Source organism: Notolepis coatsorum (genome assembly GCF_963971535.1).
Source record: "Notolepis coatsorum genome assembly, contig: SCAFFOLD_2715, whole genome shotgun sequence".
Classification (NCBI taxonomy): domain Eukaryota; kingdom Metazoa; phylum Chordata; class Actinopteri; order Aulopiformes; family Paralepididae; genus Notolepis; species Notolepis coatsorum.
The window spans coordinates 208-18,109 of record NW_028173009.1 but is presented as its reverse complement, the minus strand read 5'-3'; the positions used below and the strand labels follow the sequence as shown (position 1 = coordinate 18,109).

Here is a 17,902-nt window from a genome sequence, read left to right as displayed (position 1 = left end):
AAGTGTCTTTCAAGGATAAGTGAGCTCCTGCACTGATTATTATAGTTCAATATTCAATATTTGATCACCATAACCCCCCAAAAAAGCATAAAAAGGGGGCCCCCCGCCCGAAAAGGGCCCTTAAAAATCGTGCTTGCGCGCTACGCGCGCTCAGTTTAATATATACACACAAGTGTAGTGCCCTTTTTCAGCCTTTGAGCACCTGCCCCTCTAAAGTCCTGTGCACGTCCCTGCACACACACACACACACTCACTCACCCAGGTCAGCAGCAGTGTACTCGTATCCTCTGAAGCAGACTCTGTCTGGTTTGTGCACCGCCCTCTTCAGTTCTGTCGGTCACACAGTCTGGACAGCAGCTGACTGGGCCTCAACTGGTCTCTCCACTGGTTCACCCAGAGCTGAGAGAGAGAGGGGGGGGGGGGGTCTGCATTAGACCACAGCAGGTCTATATATCTACTCACATGCAGTAGGTCTGCATTAGAACCACAACAGGCTGCAGACAGTATATATCTACTCACATGCAGTACATTAAACAAATGTACATTTAGTCATTTAGCTTTTATACAAAGCGACTTACAAGTTGTGTACGACAAGTCATCAGGAAGGGGCACAACTCTATCAGCTGAATAACAATGTTCATCAAAGTGTTGAGTGCTACAGTGTAGGTTAGTATATAACGACAAGTGCATGACAGTAAGGTAGTTAGGGTTATATATTATTATTATTATTATTATTATTATTATTATTATTATTATTATTATTATTATTATTATTATATTATTATTATTATTATTATAATACTTATTTTTTTCAGATAATGGTTGATAATGATAATGGCATCTTTAGTCGACGGCAAAAAGATTGACGGGTTTCGGCTGTCATAACTGTGGTGGGCAGTTTCGTTCCACCATTGTGGGGCAAGGACTGAGAATAGGCGGCTTCTCCTTGATGAACCAGTAGGTCTGCATTAGGCCACAGCAGGTCTATATATCTACCCACATGCAGTAGGTCTGCATTAGGCCACAGCAGGTCTATATATCTACCCACATGCAGTAGGTCTGCATTAGGCCACAGCAGGTCTATATATCTACCCACATGCAGTAGGTCTGCATTAGGCCACAGCAGGTCTATATATCTACCCACATGCAGTAGGTCTGCATTAGGCCACAGCATGCTACAGTATATATCTACCCACATGCAGTAGGTCTGTGGTAGGCCACAGCGGGCTCCGTATTTGGACAGGAATCTGTTCTCCAGATCGATCACCGTCTCCCCCGATCTTCTCGTCCTTGGTCAGCATGTCGTAGTCGTACAGCATCACGCGCAGGTCCTTATCCACCGGCAGACTGCAGGTCAGCTCGAACAACCTGGGCACGAGAGGACAGAGAGGAGAGGGAGAGGAAAGGGTTAAGGGGGAAGAGGGGGAGATATCCATAGTCATACAGCGTCACATGTTGCTCCTTCCACAGGGGGAGGTCACAGGTCAGAGAGGGGAGGGCGGGGAAGGAGGATAAAGGAAGAGAGAGAAGAAAGAAAGGAAGAGCACTTTTCATAGTCCCACAACGTGACACATTTAAAGCCAAAATAGACTTCCATGTAGGTTCACACCAACAGCCATCAGAACGCCTCACTGTTCCTCACTGCATCACTGAGCACAGGGTAAATCTGTTATGGTTTGTAACCGACCCCAATCGCACAACACAAGACAGGTATGATGGTTTGCCAAGAAACAGATATTTATTGAGAGACAGGGAAAAAAGGGCACACTAAGGGAAGGTTAACGAAACAGAGGAACTAGAGACTAGGAGATGTCGGGACAAGGAGAGCTAGGGAACAGGAGAACTGGGGACTAGGAGAACTAGGGACAAGGAACTAGGTGGAACTAGAAGGGGAGAACTTGGGACCAGGAACTAGGTGGAACTAGAAGGGGAGAACTAGGGACAGAGGGGACTGAGGCCCGCGGAGGCGGGCTGGGGACAGGGAGGAACTGGGGACTGGTGGGAAAACATCTGGGCCGCTCTGCAGAACAGAGGAGAGGGTTAATATTCAAAAGGGAACAAACAGAGCAGATGCAGAACAGTCCAAAGTAACAAAGTAATAATATCTTCGTGTGACAAACACACAGGGGGAGATGTAATGTCCAAAAATACTATCAAGGTGAGAAACAAAAGAGGCATTACGCTGGGTGAGTGACATCACAATCAAAACTCACACCAAGCGTATGCGGAATGGTACAGGAACGCAGCGGGACGGGGGCAAGAGGCATTACGCTGGGTGAGTGACATCACAATCAAAACTCACCCAGGCGTATGCGTAATGGTGCAGGAACAGCAGCGGGACGGGGGCAAGAGGCATTACGCTGGGTGAGTGACATCACAATCAAAACTCACCCAGGCGTATGCGTAATGGTACAGGAACAGCAGCGGGACGAGGGCTAAAGTACAAGGGGGAAAAACAGAGCAGATGCAGGAGAGGTGACCAGTCCAAATAACAAAGTTAACAAAGTAAAAACTATCTTCGTGAAAAATACACAAAGAGCAAAGTCCCGAAACAAACACAAAAGAGAATACTATCTTTGGTGTGAACAAACACACAGTGGGAGATGTAAAGTCCAAAATAATATCCAAGTGAAAAACAAACAGAGGCACAACGCTGGGTGAGTGACTGTCAGATTAAAAAGGTGGTAAACTTCAGTGTTAAGAAACACACGAAAACGGAGATGATCTTGACAGTCAAAACTCACCCAGACCGTAATGCGTAATGGTGCAGGAACAGCAGCGGCGGGGTGCCGGCTGTCCGAGCCGAGGACAGAGTGGTGCAGGAACAGGCAGCGGGGCGAGAGCGTCGCCACCGGGGCGCCGGCTGTCCGAGCCGAAGACAGAGTGGTGCTGGAACAGGCGGCGGTGGCGAGGGTATCGTCACCGGGAAGCCGGCTGTCCGAGCCGAGGACAGAGTGGTGCTGGAACAGGCGGCGGTGGCGAGGGTGTCGTCCACCGGGTAGCCGCTGTCGGAGCCGAGGAACAGAGTGCTGGAACAGCGGCGGTGGCGAGGGTGTCGTCCACCGGGTAGCCGCTGTCGGAGCCGAGGAACAGGGTGCTGGAACAGCGGCGGTGGCGAGGGTGTCGTCCACCGGGTAGCCGCTGTCGGAGCCGAGGAACAGAGTGGCGCGCCACACCTTGGTGTGCACGTCGGAACCGAGAGACGCCTCGGGGTGCGTCTGCGAGGAGGAGTGTGCCAAGCACGAGGATCCTTGGAAGATGCGCGTTGCGCGCTGGAGACTGGAGAGCGTGCCAAGCCCTTGAAGATGCGCGTTGCGCGCTGGTGACTGGAGAGCGTGCCAAGCCCTTGCAGATGCGCGTTGCGCGCTGGTGACTGGAGAGCGTGCCAAGCACGAGGATCCTTGGAAGATGCGCGTTGCGCGCTGGAGACTGGAGAGCGTGCCAAGCCCTTGAAGATGCGCGTTGCGCGCTGGTGACTGGAGAGCGTGCCAAGCCCTTGCAGATGCGCGTTGCGCGCTGGTGACTGGAGAGCGTGCCAAGCCCGAGGGTCCGGGAGATGCGCGTTGGTCTAGATGTGCGTCAGGACGAACAGCTGCGCTGGGGTCTGCAGTGGAGCGCTGGGGTGCCTCCCGTGGAAGTAAAGGGAGCGCAGAACAGTCTCCTCCACAGGCTACGGCGACAGCAGACGAAGGCTGGAGCAAAACATCTCAAGGCTGGAGAAATCCATATACAGCATTGGTAGACCAGAGGATCTCCCGAAAGAGTCTAGATGTTAGAGAATATGACTCAGCATGAATACAACCCGACCCCACGCCGAAACGAGGGGAAGAGCCCTGGTATTTAAAGCCCACAGGGGAACTAATTAGCCTGCCACCACAGGTGCGAGAGGTAATTGATAATAGTCCAGGTGTGGCCACTGAGAGTAAACGAGAGTAAAGAACGAGAGGGTGGGGGCTAGAGAGAGTGAGTGAGAAGGGAATTTCTAACAGTAGGCTTAAAGAAAACAGAGAAAGTTGGTGAGCAGCGGACAAAACCTCACAGTACCCCCCCCTCAACGGGAGCCACCTGGCGACCCAAAACAAATACAGACAGAGTGGCAGGGGGCAAAACAAGACAAAAACAAAAGGTACTGGCCAAGCCAGCAGGGGAAGCCACCACAAGAGTGGGGCTAGCAAAAGAAACAGGGTCGCGAGGGGTAACTGGAGGAACTGGCCTAGAGGAAACCGGGCCTAGAGGAACCGGGTCAGGAGGAACTGGGTCCAGAGAACTAGTCTAGAGAACTGGCCAAGAGAACTGGCCTAGAGAACCGGTCTAGAGAACTGGTTTAGAGAACTGGCCTAGAGAACTGGTCTAGAGAACTGGTCTAGAGGAACTGGTCTAGAGGAACTGAGGGGCAAGCAGGGTAGCTAAGGGGTAACCATGGTAGCACCGGGAAAGGGCTAGCAGAGGGAAAGGGTAGCTGCCAAGGCACTGATAGCTACAGGGCCTATGCTAGCTGTACTGCTACATCAACATAGAGGCTGCGCTAGCTGCCGAGCTAGGCTAGCAGGGGGAAAGGGTAGCTGCCAAGGCACTGATAGCTACAGGGCCTATGCCAGCTGTACTGCTACATTAACATAGAGGCTGCGCTAGCTGCCGGAGCTAGGCTGGCAGACAGGGCTGGACCAGCATGAGAGAACAAGCTAGCTGGAAGGACAGTCCTAGCTGTGTGAGATAAACTGACCTTGCTAGCTGAAGGGCAGTCCTAGCAGTGTGAGATAAACTGACCTTGCTAGCTGAAAAGGCAGTCCTAGCAGTGGGATAAACTACACAAAAAAGTGGAGGCCATGCAGAGGGACCGGGTTAGCTGCTTGGGCCTGGCTAGCTACAGGGCCTATGCCAGCTGCAAGGGCTGCATAAACATAGAGGCTGTGCTAGCCGCCGAGGCAAAGCTAGCAGACAGGGCCATGCTGGTAGTAGAGGCCTAACAAGCTGCAGGGGGGTCAAACAGGGCTAAGAGGGGAGCTAAACAGGGCTAACAGGGAAGCAAATGGGGGAGTCAACAGGCTAACAGGGGAGCTAACCGGGGAGACCAACAAGCTAACAGGGGAGCTAACAGGCTAACAAGGAAGCTAGAGGGGAGCTAGAGGGAACAAGAAAAAAAAAGGCAAACTCAACATACACCGTCTGTGCTGGCTGGGGTCGTCGATTTGTTGGGGTCGTACTGTTATGGTTTGTAACCGACCCCAATCGCACAACACAAGACAGGTATGATGGTTTGCCAAGAAACAGATATTTATTGAGAGACAGGGAAAAAAGGGCACACTAAGGGAAGGTTAACGAAACAGAGGAACTAGAGACTAGGAGATGTCGGGACAAGGAGAGCTAGGGAACAGGAGAACTGGGGACTAGGAGAACTAGGGACAAGGAACTAGGTGGAACTAGAAGGGGAGAACTTGGGACCAGGAACTAGGTGGAACTAGAAGGGGAGAACTAGGGACAGAGGGGACTGAGGCCCGCGGAGGCGGGCTGGGGACAGGGAGGAACTGGGGACTGGTGGGAAAACATCTGGGCCGCTCTGCAGAACAGAGGAGAGGGTTAATATTCAAAAGGGAACAAACAGAGCAGATGCAGAACAGTCCAAAGTAACAAAGTAATAATATCTTCGTGTGACAAACACACAGGGGGAGATGTAATGTCCAAAAATACTATCAAGGTGAGAAACAAAAGAGGCATTACGCTGGGTGAGTGACATCACAATCAAAACTCACCCAAGCGTATGCGGAATGGTACAGGAACGCAGCGGGACGGGGGCAAGAGGCATTACGCTGGGTGAGTGACATCACAATCAAAACTCACCCAGGCGTATGCGTAATGGTGCAGGAACAGCAGCGGGACGGGGGCAAGAGGCATTACGCTGGGTGAGTGACATCACAATCAAAACTCACCCAGGCGTATGCGTAATGGTACAGGAACAGCAGCGGGACGAGGGCTAAAGTACAAGGGGGAAAAACAGAGCAGATGCAGGAGAGGTGACCAGTCCAAATAACAAAGTTAACAAAGTAAAAACTATCTTCGTGAAAAATACACAAAGAGCAAAGTCCCGAAACAAACACAAAAGAGAATACTATCTTTGGTGTGAACAAACACACAGTGGGAGATGTAAAGTCCAAAATAATATCCAAGTGAAAAACAAACAGAGGCACAACGCTGGGTGAGTGACTGTCAGATTAAAAAGGTGGTAAACTTCAGTGTTAAGAAACACACGAAAACGGAGATGATCTTGACAGTCAAAACTCACCCAGACCGTAATGCGTAATGGTGCAGGAACAGCAGCGGCGGGGTGCCGGCTGTCCGAGCCGAGGACAGAGTGGTGCAGGAACAGGCAGCGGGGCGAGAGCGTCGCCACCGGGGCGCCGGCTGTCCGAGCCGAAGACAGAGTGGTGCTGGAACAGGCGGCGGTGGCGAGGGTATCGTCACCGGGAAGCCGGCTGTCCGAGCCGAGGACAGAGTGGTGCTGGAACAGGCGGCGGTGGCGAGGGTGTCGTCCACCGGGTAGCCGCTGTCGGAGCCGAGGAACAGAGTGCTGGAACAGCGGCGGTGGCGAGGGTGTCGTCCACCGGGTAGCCGCTGTCGGAGCCGAGGAACAGGGTGCTGGAACAGCGGCGGTGGCGAGGGTGTCGTCCACCGGGTAGCCGCTGTCGGAGCCGAGGAACAGAGTGGCGCGCCACACCTTGGTGTGCACGTCGGAACCGAGAGACGCCTCGGGGTGCGTCTGCGAGGAGGAGTGTGCCAAGCACGAGGATCCTTGGAAGATGCGCGTTGCGCGCTGGAGACTGGAGAGCGTGCCAAGCCCTTGAAGATGCGCGTTGCGCGCTGGTGACTGGAGAGCGTGCCAAGCCCTTGCAGATGCGCGTTGCGCGCTGGTGACTGGAGAGCGTGCCAAGCACAAGGATCCTTGGAAGATGCGCGTTGCGCGCTGGAGACTGGAGAGCGTGCCAAGCCCTTGAAGATGCGCGTTGCGCGCTGGTGACTGGAGAGCGTGCCAAGCCCTTGCAGATGCGCGTTGCGCGCTGGTGACTGGAGAGCGTGCCAAGCCCGAGGGTCCGGGAGATGCGCGTTGGTCTAGATGTGCGTCAGGACGAACAGCTGCGCTGGGGTCTGCAGTGGAGCGCTGGGGTGCCTCCCGTGGAAGTAAAGGGAGCGCAGAACAGTCTCCTCCACAGGCTACGGCGACAGCAGACGAAGGCTGGAGCAAAACATCTCAAGGCTGGAGAAATCCATATACAGCATTGGTAGACCAGAGGATCTCCCGAAAGAGTCTAGATGTTAGAGAATATGACTCAGCATGAATACAACCCGACCCCACGCCGAAACGAGGGGAAGAGCCCTGGTATTTAAAGCCCACAGGGGAACTAATTAGCCTGCCACCACAGGTGCGAGAGGTAATTGATAATAGTCCAGGTGAGGCCACTGAGAGTAAACGAGAGTAAAGAACGAGAGGGTGGGGGCTAGAGAGAGTGAGTGAGAAGGGAATTTCTAACAGTAGGCTTAAAGAAAACAGAGAAAGTTGGTGAGCAGCGGACAAAACCTCACAAAATCCCTGTATATCTTCCTGTACATTTACATTTGACTATAGGTACATCTTCCTGGACATTTACATTTAAATTTAAAATGCTACATTTTACTGTACATTTTAGTTTATTGTATATTTCAGAATTTTAGAATGTATATACATATTTTAGAAAGTATATCTCTGACCGTGTATTTTTATTTTATTCTTATTCTTATTTTTGAACTAAATGTGCATTGTGAGCAATCTGTTTTATAAGAAACATAGTTTCTGCCTTCAGAAGGTTTTTATAAGAAACATATAGTTCCACCTTCAGAAGTTTTATAAGAAACATATAGTTCTGCCTTCAGAAGGTTTTTATAAGAAACATATAGTTCCACCTTCAGAAGTTTTATAAGAAACATATAGTTCTGCCTTCAGAAGTTTTTTATAAGAAACATAGTTCTACCTTCATAAAGTTTTATAAGAAACAATAGTTCTGCCTTCAGAAGGTTTTATAAGAAACATATAGTTCTGTCTTCAGAAGGTTTTATAAGAAACATAGTTCTACCTTCAGACAGTTTGATAAGAAACATATAGTTTCTGCCTTCAGAAGGTTTCATAAGAAACATAATAGTTCTGCCTTCAAATATCTTACTCATCCCATCTATGTTTTTATACTATTCTATGTTAGAGTAGTAGTTACCGCCGGTCACTTTTGCCCTGTCTGCTTTGATTCCTGGACAATGCAGTGGTTTTCTAAGACGTCTTCGGTGAGTGAGATTACCATCTGATGGCGGCAGCGAACTTGGTGTCATGAGCAGTATTGTGGTGATTTCTAGCATATTCATAAGTCGTGGTTTACATTAGGCCACTTCTGTAGCTTTACCAAGTGGGGTAAAATGTTGCTAGTGGTTCAAGACAATACAATATCTAATAAAGAGTGGCAGTGCAGTGGCTAGAATACATTGCTGATGGCGACAGCATTGTGTGTGGTGTGTGATTAAAGCCTTATTGGGTCTCATTCTCACTTTCCTTGTACTTAGGTTGTACTTTATTTTGTATATTGTATAGGGCTGTCAGTTTATCGCGTTAATTAGATTAATTAATTACACAGCAAATTATCGCGTTATGAAAATTAACAAAATATTTATAAAAAAAAAAAAAAAAAATGATTTAAATATTTTTTTATCTCATTCATTCCATAAGAACGTACAATACACATTTACAGACTTTTTTTAATATGGTCCATTTGCATGTTCTTGGTATCTGATTCTAGGGACATCTATGGATCTCAGGGAACGTATTCATAAATACTGTGTCTGTTACTAGGCTTGAGTAAATTGTAATGAACCAAATGAGAATATCAATAAAAAATGTTTTATCTTTGACTGTGAATAACACCATGCAAAAATTTACCAGACCTGAATAATCTAAGCAAATGAATAAATGGAAGATGATTAAACAGAAGGTTTTGCAGATACAGTACTGAATTCTGCCATCCGGACACATGCCATTTGAAATATATGAGTATAGAATATAGAATATCAGGCCTAAAATGGTTATGCGATTAAAATGTGATTAATTAGATTAATTAATTACAAATCCTGTAATTAATTAGATAAAAAAAAATTATCGCCTGACAGCACTAATATTGTATATTGTATATGTGAATAGTGTTATTCCTCTTTTACTTACTTTTGTTGTACTGTATGAAGCACATTCTCAGGGGCTCATACAAAACCAAGCATTTCACTGTATTGTACATGTACTTTATACGTGACAAATAAAACAAAACGTGAAACTTTAACTATTCATAGCTTAGGCTACTGCATTCAGCACTGGGTTAAAATATATATATATATATATATATATATATATATATATATATATATATATATATATATATATATTACAGCACAGTGTCAGACTGTGGTCGTACCAGGCAGCTCCCATGTGTGACTGTATGGAACTGTGTGAAGTAGGGCGTTGCTGAAAAAGAACATGCTCAGTAAATCCACTCTGGGGAAATAAAGCATACAAAGGAATCCACCTTTTTCTATTGTTACTTTTTCTATAGTAAATTTTCTATTGTACATTTTCTATTGTTACTTTTCTATTGTTACTTTTCTATTGTTACTTTTCTATTGTTACTTTTTCTATTGTAACTTTTTTATTGATACTTTGCTATTGTTGCTTTTTCTAGTGTTGCTTTTTCTATTGTACATTTTCTATTGTACTTTTTCTATTGTTACTTTCCTATTGTTACTTTTCTATTGTTACTTTTCCATTGTTACTTTTCTATTGTTACTTTTCTATTGTTACTTTTTTAGGCACAGTGATGTAGTGGTTCGCACTGTTGCCTCACAACAAAGAGGTCCAAGGTTCAAACCCGACCAGGTCCACGTTCTCCTCATGTTCTCCTCATGTTCTCCTCATGTGTAAGTTTCCTCCCACACCATAAATGTTTTGTGAGGGACGTTTGTGGGGTGTTTTGTGGGACACATTTGCCCGTCGTGTAGATGCTTCTGGCGACAGTTTTTTCTGCATCTCCCTGAATCATCACATCGAACAGCAAATCAATAGCACTTGCAAAATATGAACAAGGTAAAAGCCTGCAGGTAGCGGCGCCTCGAGGCCGGATGGGTTCCTGCTGGTTTGCTTCCTGGTCACACAACAACTAAATACACCAAGTCCCTCCCTAGGAGAGAGAGCACGTCAACTCCTCTAGCAAGAACAGAAATAAAAGAGAGAAAGACATGAAAGTAAATGTGATGGTAAGAACAGAGGGGAGAAGGAGAGAAATACAGCTTGAGAGAGAGAGAGAGAGGGAAGGAGGGGGGGGTGAGAGAGGAGGGGAGGAGGAGAGAAATACAGCTTGAGAGAGAGAGAGAGAGAGAGAGGGAAGGAGGGGGGGTGAGAGAGGAGGGGAGGAGGAGAGAAAGACAGCTTGAGAGAGAGAAAGAGAGGGGGTAAGAGAGGAGGGGAGGTGGAGAGAGAGACAGCTTGTCATACAGCGCCACACAACATCTTCCTCCAAGGAGAGATTGTTGGTGAACTCAAATGACCTGGAGAGGGAGACAGAAAGAGAGAGAGAGAAAGAGAGAGAGAGAGAGAGAGAGAGGGGAGATAGGGAGAAAGAGAGAGAGAGAGAGAGAGAGAGAGAGAGAGAGAGAGAGAGAGAGAGAGAAAGAGAGGAGAGAGATAGGGAGGGAAGTTGTGAAAGAGACTCATTGACTGAGATAGACATCAGAAGTTTGATTTCTTATTTGTCTTTTCTATTATTAAGATCAACTTGAACTTGAAAGATTGATAGCTTATCAAAAGTTTGTTTTTATTAGTATTTCTTAATGACATTTCTTGTGCATTTTAATTGCATATGTACATATGAACACATATTAGACTGCATGGAGTCTCTACTGCTGTGGGAACAGTATATCAGGCCCATGTGTATTACACTTCTGGGAGCAGGGGTACTGATCTAGGACCAGTGTTTAGTCACATGACTGTATACGCTGCACACTTTAGGATGTTTCATAAAAACAGGCCCTGCATTTGAATATGAGAGAGAGGGGGGGGGTAATTTGAGAGAAAGACAGAGGGAGAGAAAGCTTAAGCGAGATAGAGACACACAGAGAGACAGAGACAGAGAGACAGAGACAAAAAGACACAGAGAGGAGAGAGAGAGACAGAGAAAGAGAGAGAGATACACAGAAAGAGACACAGAGAGAGAAACAGAGAGATAGAGTGAGAGAGAGAGTGAGAGAGAGAGAAAGAGAGAGAGAAAGAGGCACACAGAGAGAGAGAAACAGAGAGATAGAGTGAGAGAGAGAGAGAGAGAGAGAGAGAGAGAGAGAGAGAGAGAGAGAGAGAGAGAGAGAGAGAGAGAGGAGAGAGAGACATCAGCCTCTCAAATCCCTGTTATATTATTATAATATATGATGTCATGTTCTGTTCTCTGGTATTTTATTTTGTTCTATTCTATTGTGTGTTCTGTTCTATTATTATCTGTTATATGCTGTTGTTCTGTTCTGTTCTGTTGTGTTGTGTTGTGTTCTGTTCTGTTTCTGTTCTGTTCTGTTCTGTTCTATTCTATTCTGTTCTGCTCTGCTCTGCTCAGCTTTCTGTTATTGTCTTTTGTTTCTATTATCTGCTCTATTCTATTATTCTGTCTGTTCTGTTCTGTTCTATTCTTCTCTGTTCTGGTCTATTCTATTCTATTCTACTCGATTCTAGTCTTTTTCGTTCTGTTCTGCTCTACACTATTCTGTCCTGCTCTGTCTTGTCCGATAGTGAACTTCACATGAGACCAGACTCTCTCCAGTCGTCTGCTGTCCATCCTGTGATTAACGTGAGTATAGTGGCCCCTACTGGTGGGAAATATAGGAACTCACAGATGGAGAGAAAGATGGAGAGAGAGAGAGATGTGCACTACTATACTGTACAGTACATACTTTCCAAACACGGGCTCCAGTGTACAGGGGATGAAGTTGTCATGGTCGTTGATGGTCTTCCTCCCCAGGGTGATCTTCACATAGGGGTCACACTGAAAACACACACAGCCCGTAAAGACAGCGTAGAACCATGTGGTCAACCCCCGAATCACTAGCTGCTAGTCCCACCTAATCTGGCCCTGCTGTCCTGATGGATGCTTTATCTAGTCGAAATTCCAACCGCCAATCAGTGTCCGTTACTAGGCAGAGTCTACTTATATTGTGCCTATCAGGTCTGTCGAGCAGAATAATAACACCTGGCATCAGCCGGACTGGAAGAAGGTTCCACTTTCAGACTGAAAACCAAATGCAATTCAGTGTGAGGATCAGGCACTCAACGTGGTCCTCATTCCACCATAACAAGAACCCCAATTAACCCATCGTGGTCCTCATTATTCCACCATAACAATAACTTTTGTTGTCTTTAAGCTGTAGTCCACTAGCTGGAATGACACAGAGCCATCCCTCCATCCCTCCCTCCCTCCCTCCCTCCCTCCCTCCCTCCCTCCCCAACCCTCCCTCCCTCCCTCCATACCTTCCCGTTGGTGTCTTTAGGCTGCAGTCCACTAGCCTGGACAATGTAGATTCTGACCAGACAGTCCTCGATGCCGTTGGGGGGCAGCTGTCTGAACTGCCTGGGAGGAGGTGGCAAGGAGGGGTCGTCTGGGAGAGAGTAGATCTTAAACATACCCTGATGGACAGAGGAGGAGGAGGAGGAGGAGGAGGAGGAGGAGGAGGAGGAGGAGGAGGAGGAGGAGAGGAATAAGTGAGAGTTAAGGGCATAAGGAGAGATGGAGGAAGATATAGGTGGTAAGAGGAGAGAGAGAGAGAGAGAGAGAGAGAGAGAGAGAGAGAGAGAGAGAGAGAGAGAGTTGAATTGTCGACTAATCGATCGAAAGGAGGAGCCTCCTAGTCAAATGCAATTATAAAAAAATTTAAGTATAATATTATTGTTATTATAGTTTTTTGTATCATTCTTCCAAAAGCAAAGAGGCCTAGAAGCGTGGCTAACGCTAATGGCGCCCCGCTAATGGCGCCCATAGAATATAATAGAATAGAATATAATTAGAATAGAATAGAATAGAATAAAATAGAATAGAATAGAATAGAATAGAATAGAAATACTTTTATTATCCCGAGGGAAATTTGACACTGCAAATCGCTCAACATTTAAACATTTAAACATTTAGACAGAACAGGTCACGAATAAGAATAACAAAACAAATCAAATCAAATTGCCTAAGATAAGAGTAGAATAAAATAGAATAAAAATGGAATAAAATATACAGTAAATAAATACAGTGAAAATATACTGAGGGTCTACAGTAGGTGTAATATTGCACAGTGCTGTTTCAAAACTAAGAGTCCAGGAAGATGGTAACTGTCACTCTGTGCTCAGTGATGCAATGAGGCAGCAGTGATGCATTGTATAGTCTGATGGCTGTTGGAATGAAGGACTTCCGGTGCCGTTCAGTGCTGCATTTGGGTAGTGTGAGCCTAGCACTGAACATGCTCCTCCTGTCAGCCAAGTCTGTGTATAATGGCTGGGGGAGGGGTTTTCCCTGATGGCCTGGAGCTTACCAAGGCTCCTCCTCTCCGCCACCTTCGCTAGGGAGTCCAGCTCCCACCCCAACCACGCTACTGGCCTTCCTGACCAGCTTATCCAGCCTGTTTGTGTCCCCTGCTCTCAGTCCGCTGCCCCAGCAGGTCACAGCGTACAAGAAGGCGCCCGCCACCACAGACTCATAGAACATCCTCAACATCCTTGTACAGACATTGAAGGATCTCAGCCTTCTGAGGAAGTAGAGTCGGCTCTGGCCTTCTTGTACAGTGCCTCTGCGTGTTTACCAGCGAGGCTAACAGGCACAGAGGCACTGAAAGAGGGTTTCACCCGTCTAATGAACACACTAGACAAACATCAAAATTGTATCCATCAGTGACCAATTGCATGCTTTCGCAGAGGACAAGAAGCCTTCAGTCGACTCTTTCAGACATTAAGCAACGCCCACAGCCTAAATGGAATGATAAAAAAATATATATATTTCTTAAAAAAAAATATTAAAATGTTTTGCGGTCGACTATCGACAAATTTTGGCAAGTTTTTGGTCAGGGACAAGCTTAGCTTCCTTATTATCTCTAGTTTCATATGCTCCCATTGCTTTCACTCTAGCCATAAAGTAGATGGTAAGATGGTAATGTCTGTGGGCCCATATTGAAATCCAACATCCAAACCGCTGCTGTACATCAGTCGACCACTAGATTTCTGTGAGGGTCCTGATGAATAGAAGGAGACACAGAGAATAGAAGGAGACACACAGACTCCAGTCTGTGAACAGAAGAAGACACAGAGAATAGAAGGAGACACACAGACTCCAGTCTGTTGAACAGAAGGAGACACACAGACTCCAGTCTGTTGAACAGAAGGAGACACAGAAACTCCAGTCTGTTGAACAGAAGGAGACACACAGAGACTCCGGTCTCACCTTGAACTCTCCGACCACAGAGGGGTCTTCTCCCTCGTCCTGGGTCTTCCCTCTGTACAGCCGGAACGTCTGCAGAAGTCTGAGAGGCCGTGGAACCCTTCCACCTTCTCCAACTCTCTCTCATACACCTAGAGAGAGAGAGAGAGAGAGAGAGAGAGAGAGAGAGAGAGAGAGAGAGAGAGAGAGAGAGAGAGAGAGAGAGAGAGAGAGAGAGAGAGAGAGAGAGAGATGGAACATTGGGGAGAGAGAGAGGGGGGGAGAGAGAGGGAGGGAGATAAACAGGGAGGGAGAGAGAGAGAGAGGGAGAGAGAGAGAGAGAGAGAGAGAGAGATGGAACATGGGGAGAGAGAGAGGGGGGAGAGAGAGAGAGGGAGGGAGATACACAGGGAGGGAGAAAGAGAGAGACAGAGAGGAGGGGAGAGGGATAAAGAGAAGAGAGAGCGGGGAAAGGGGAAGAGATGGGAGGGGAGAAAGAGATAATTTAGTTAATTGTGTGTGCGTGCATGCTTGTGTGTGTGTGTGTGCATGCTTGTGTGTGTGTGTGTGTGTGTGTGTGTGTGTGTGTGTGTGTGTGTGTGTGTGTGTGTTGTGTGTGTGTGTGTGTGTGTGTGTGTGTGTGTGTGTGTGTGTGTGTGTGTGTGTGTGTGTGTGTGTGTGTCTGGGCAGGGACCTCCATATGTCAGGAACACAAAAACAGTCATTTGTTTTCATTAACAGTGTTTATCTATGTCACACTCACTCACTCACTCACTCTCACACACACACACACACACACACACACACACACACACACACACACACACACACACACACACACACACACACACACACACACACATACCTCATCTAATTTCTGCATTGTACCTCACTGTTACTCATTTTACTCTGTATTGTATATTGTATATATGTATATTGACTGAACATTCCCTTACTTACTTTTTACTTACTTCTTAATTACTGTGTGTTGATGTGTGTGTGTGTGTGTGTGTGTGTGTGTGTGTGTGTGTGTGTGTGTGTGTGTGTGTGTGTGTGTGTGTGTGTGTGTGTGTGTGTGTGTGTGTGTGTGTGTGTGTGTGTGTGTGTGTGTGTGTGTGTGTGTGTGTGTGTGTGTGTCTCTGTCTCCCTCCCTCCCTCCCCTATCATAAAGTGTGCCTGATTTGCACTGTAACAGAGAGCATCCTGAATAGACTCCAGAAAGTATGCATGAATCTCTGGTGAAAGAAAATCCCTGATTGAGACTGTTTTCATGCCCAATGTCCTCCAAGCCTCAGGGAAGTTTTCAAGTTTCAAGTTCCAGTTTCTTTAATAGTTGTCATACAGAAGTACAGAATACTTTCATACAAAATGCTTCTTACTGTTACGCTCCAGAGACTGTGCTAGACAAGATAGTATCAAATAACATAGTATAGCATGTAATTTAGAAGAAGAAAATGAGGTCACAGTGTTCGGTATAGACATATGTACAATGTTCTGAGTTACCATATAATATACAATACTATGCAGTGTACTAATGTACAGTAATATATAGTGCAAAGCAGAAATGGGATGAGGTACAATTTAGGTACAATTACAGTAAGGTGTACGAGTTGTAGTGCAATCCTTCATCAATAAATATAAAGTGTGGGGAGTGGGTGCTACAGTGTGTTTGTTTAAAGTGGGTGTGTGCTATAAAGTGTGTGGAGTGGGTGCTACAGTGTGTTTGTTTAAAGTGAGTGTGTGCGTGTGGATGTGTGTGCTATGTGCGTTTGGTGGTTGTTGTTGTGTAGTGTTCATTGTTCGTTTTAGCAGCCTGATGGCCTGGGGATAGAAGCTTCTTCTGAGTCTTTCTGTGCTCGCCTGAGACTCCGGTATCGCTTGCCTGACCGCAGCAGTTCAAAGAGGCAGTTGTTCGGGTGACTGGAGTCTTTAATGATTCTCTTAGCCTTGCCCTTGCAACGCTTGTTGTAAATGTTCTGGAGGGTGGGAGCCCCCCTCCAATTGTGCGTTCGGCTGAACGTGTCACTCTTTGTAGTCTGCTTCGGTCTTGTGCAGTGCTATTCCCAAACCAGGAGGTGATGTTGCCGGTCAAGATGCTCTCTATTGTACATGAGTAGAAGTTCTTAAGGATCTTCTGACTGACTTGGAACTTCCTTAGGCGCCTGAGGAAGTAGAGGCGTTGTCGTGCCTTCTTCACAACACTGTCAATGTGTGTGGTCCATGTCAAGTCCTCGGATATGTAGGCTCCGAGGTACTTAAAGCTGTTGACTCTCTCAACCGGTGCCCCGTCGATGCTGAGGGGGCTGTAGTCCTTGACCCCTGACCTCCTGAAGTCCACAATCATCTCCTTTGTTTTGCTGACGTTCAGGGAGAGGCTGTTTTCCTGGCACCATCCCGCCAGGGACCTTGACCTCTTCCAGGTAGGCCCTCTCGTCGTTGGCAGAGATCAGGCCCACCACCACTGTGTCGTCAGCAAATTTGATGATTGTATTGCTACTCCGCTGAGCCACACAGTCGTGTGTGTACAGGGAGTAGAGGAGGGGACTCAGAACACAGCCCTGGGGGGGCCCCTATGTTGAGGGTGATGGATGAGGAGGTGCAGTTGCCTGCTCTCACCACCTGGGGTCTGCCAGTCAGGAAGTCCAAGACCCACTGGCCAGAGGTCATAGTTCAAGCCCAGGTCCCTGAGCTTGGCTATGAGTATGGAGGGGACTATGGTATTGAATGCCGAGCTGTAGTCGATGAATAGCATTCTCACATAGTTCCCCTGCCTCTTGTCCAGGTGTGATGCTGCTGTGTGCAGCACATGGGCTATGGCGTCCTCCGTGGACCTGTTGGGGCGGTATGCAAATTGCAGGGGGTCCATGTTGATGGGGAGGGAGGAGCAGATGTAGCCCTTTACTAGCTTCTCAAAGCACTTCATGGCTATGGAGGTGAGAGCTACAGGGCGGTAGTCGTTGAGGCAAGCAGGCTTGGATTTTTTGGGTACAGGATAATAGTTGGACTTCTTCAGGCAGGTGGGGATGACAAGCCTGTTCTAAGGACAGGTTAAATATGTCAGTGAATACTGGGGCCAGGTTGGTCGGCACAGACTTTTAGGACGCCGGCCGGGGATGCCGTCCGGACCTGCTGCCTTCCCTGATATTCACTTTTTTAAAGGTCCGCCTCACCTCATGCTCTGTTACCCTGAACACTGCGCCTCCATCAGCAGCCGACCCCCCCCCCCCCCCCCCCCCCCATTGCCGTGGCTTGTGAGCTGGTGTTGTTATTACCAGCATCAAACCTCGCATAGAAGGTATTGAGGTAATTTGCTAAGGAGATGTCACTGTTCAGTTTGAGGGAGGGCGCCTTTGTAGTCTGTCATCGTATTGGGAACCATTCAAATAGCCTCAGAGGGACATTCAAATACCCTCAGAAGG

General features: G+C 47.3%; 1 protein-coding gene across 1 annotated transcript; it reads right to left on the bottom strand.

The window, feature by feature from the left end:
- Nucleotides 1-1,196: 1,196 nt before the first annotated feature.
- Nucleotides 1,197-14,559, bottom strand: LOC311247921 (dysferlin-like; the record flags this gene model as incomplete). The annotated part of the gene is made up of 4 exons (XM_084338902.1): nt 1,197-1,368; nt 11,986-12,077; nt 12,560-12,715; nt 14,508-14,559. Coding segments are annotated over 4 exons (472 nt in total), but the record flags the coding sequence as incomplete, so codon positions are not given.
- Nucleotides 14,560-17,902: the final 3,343 nt, after the last annotated feature.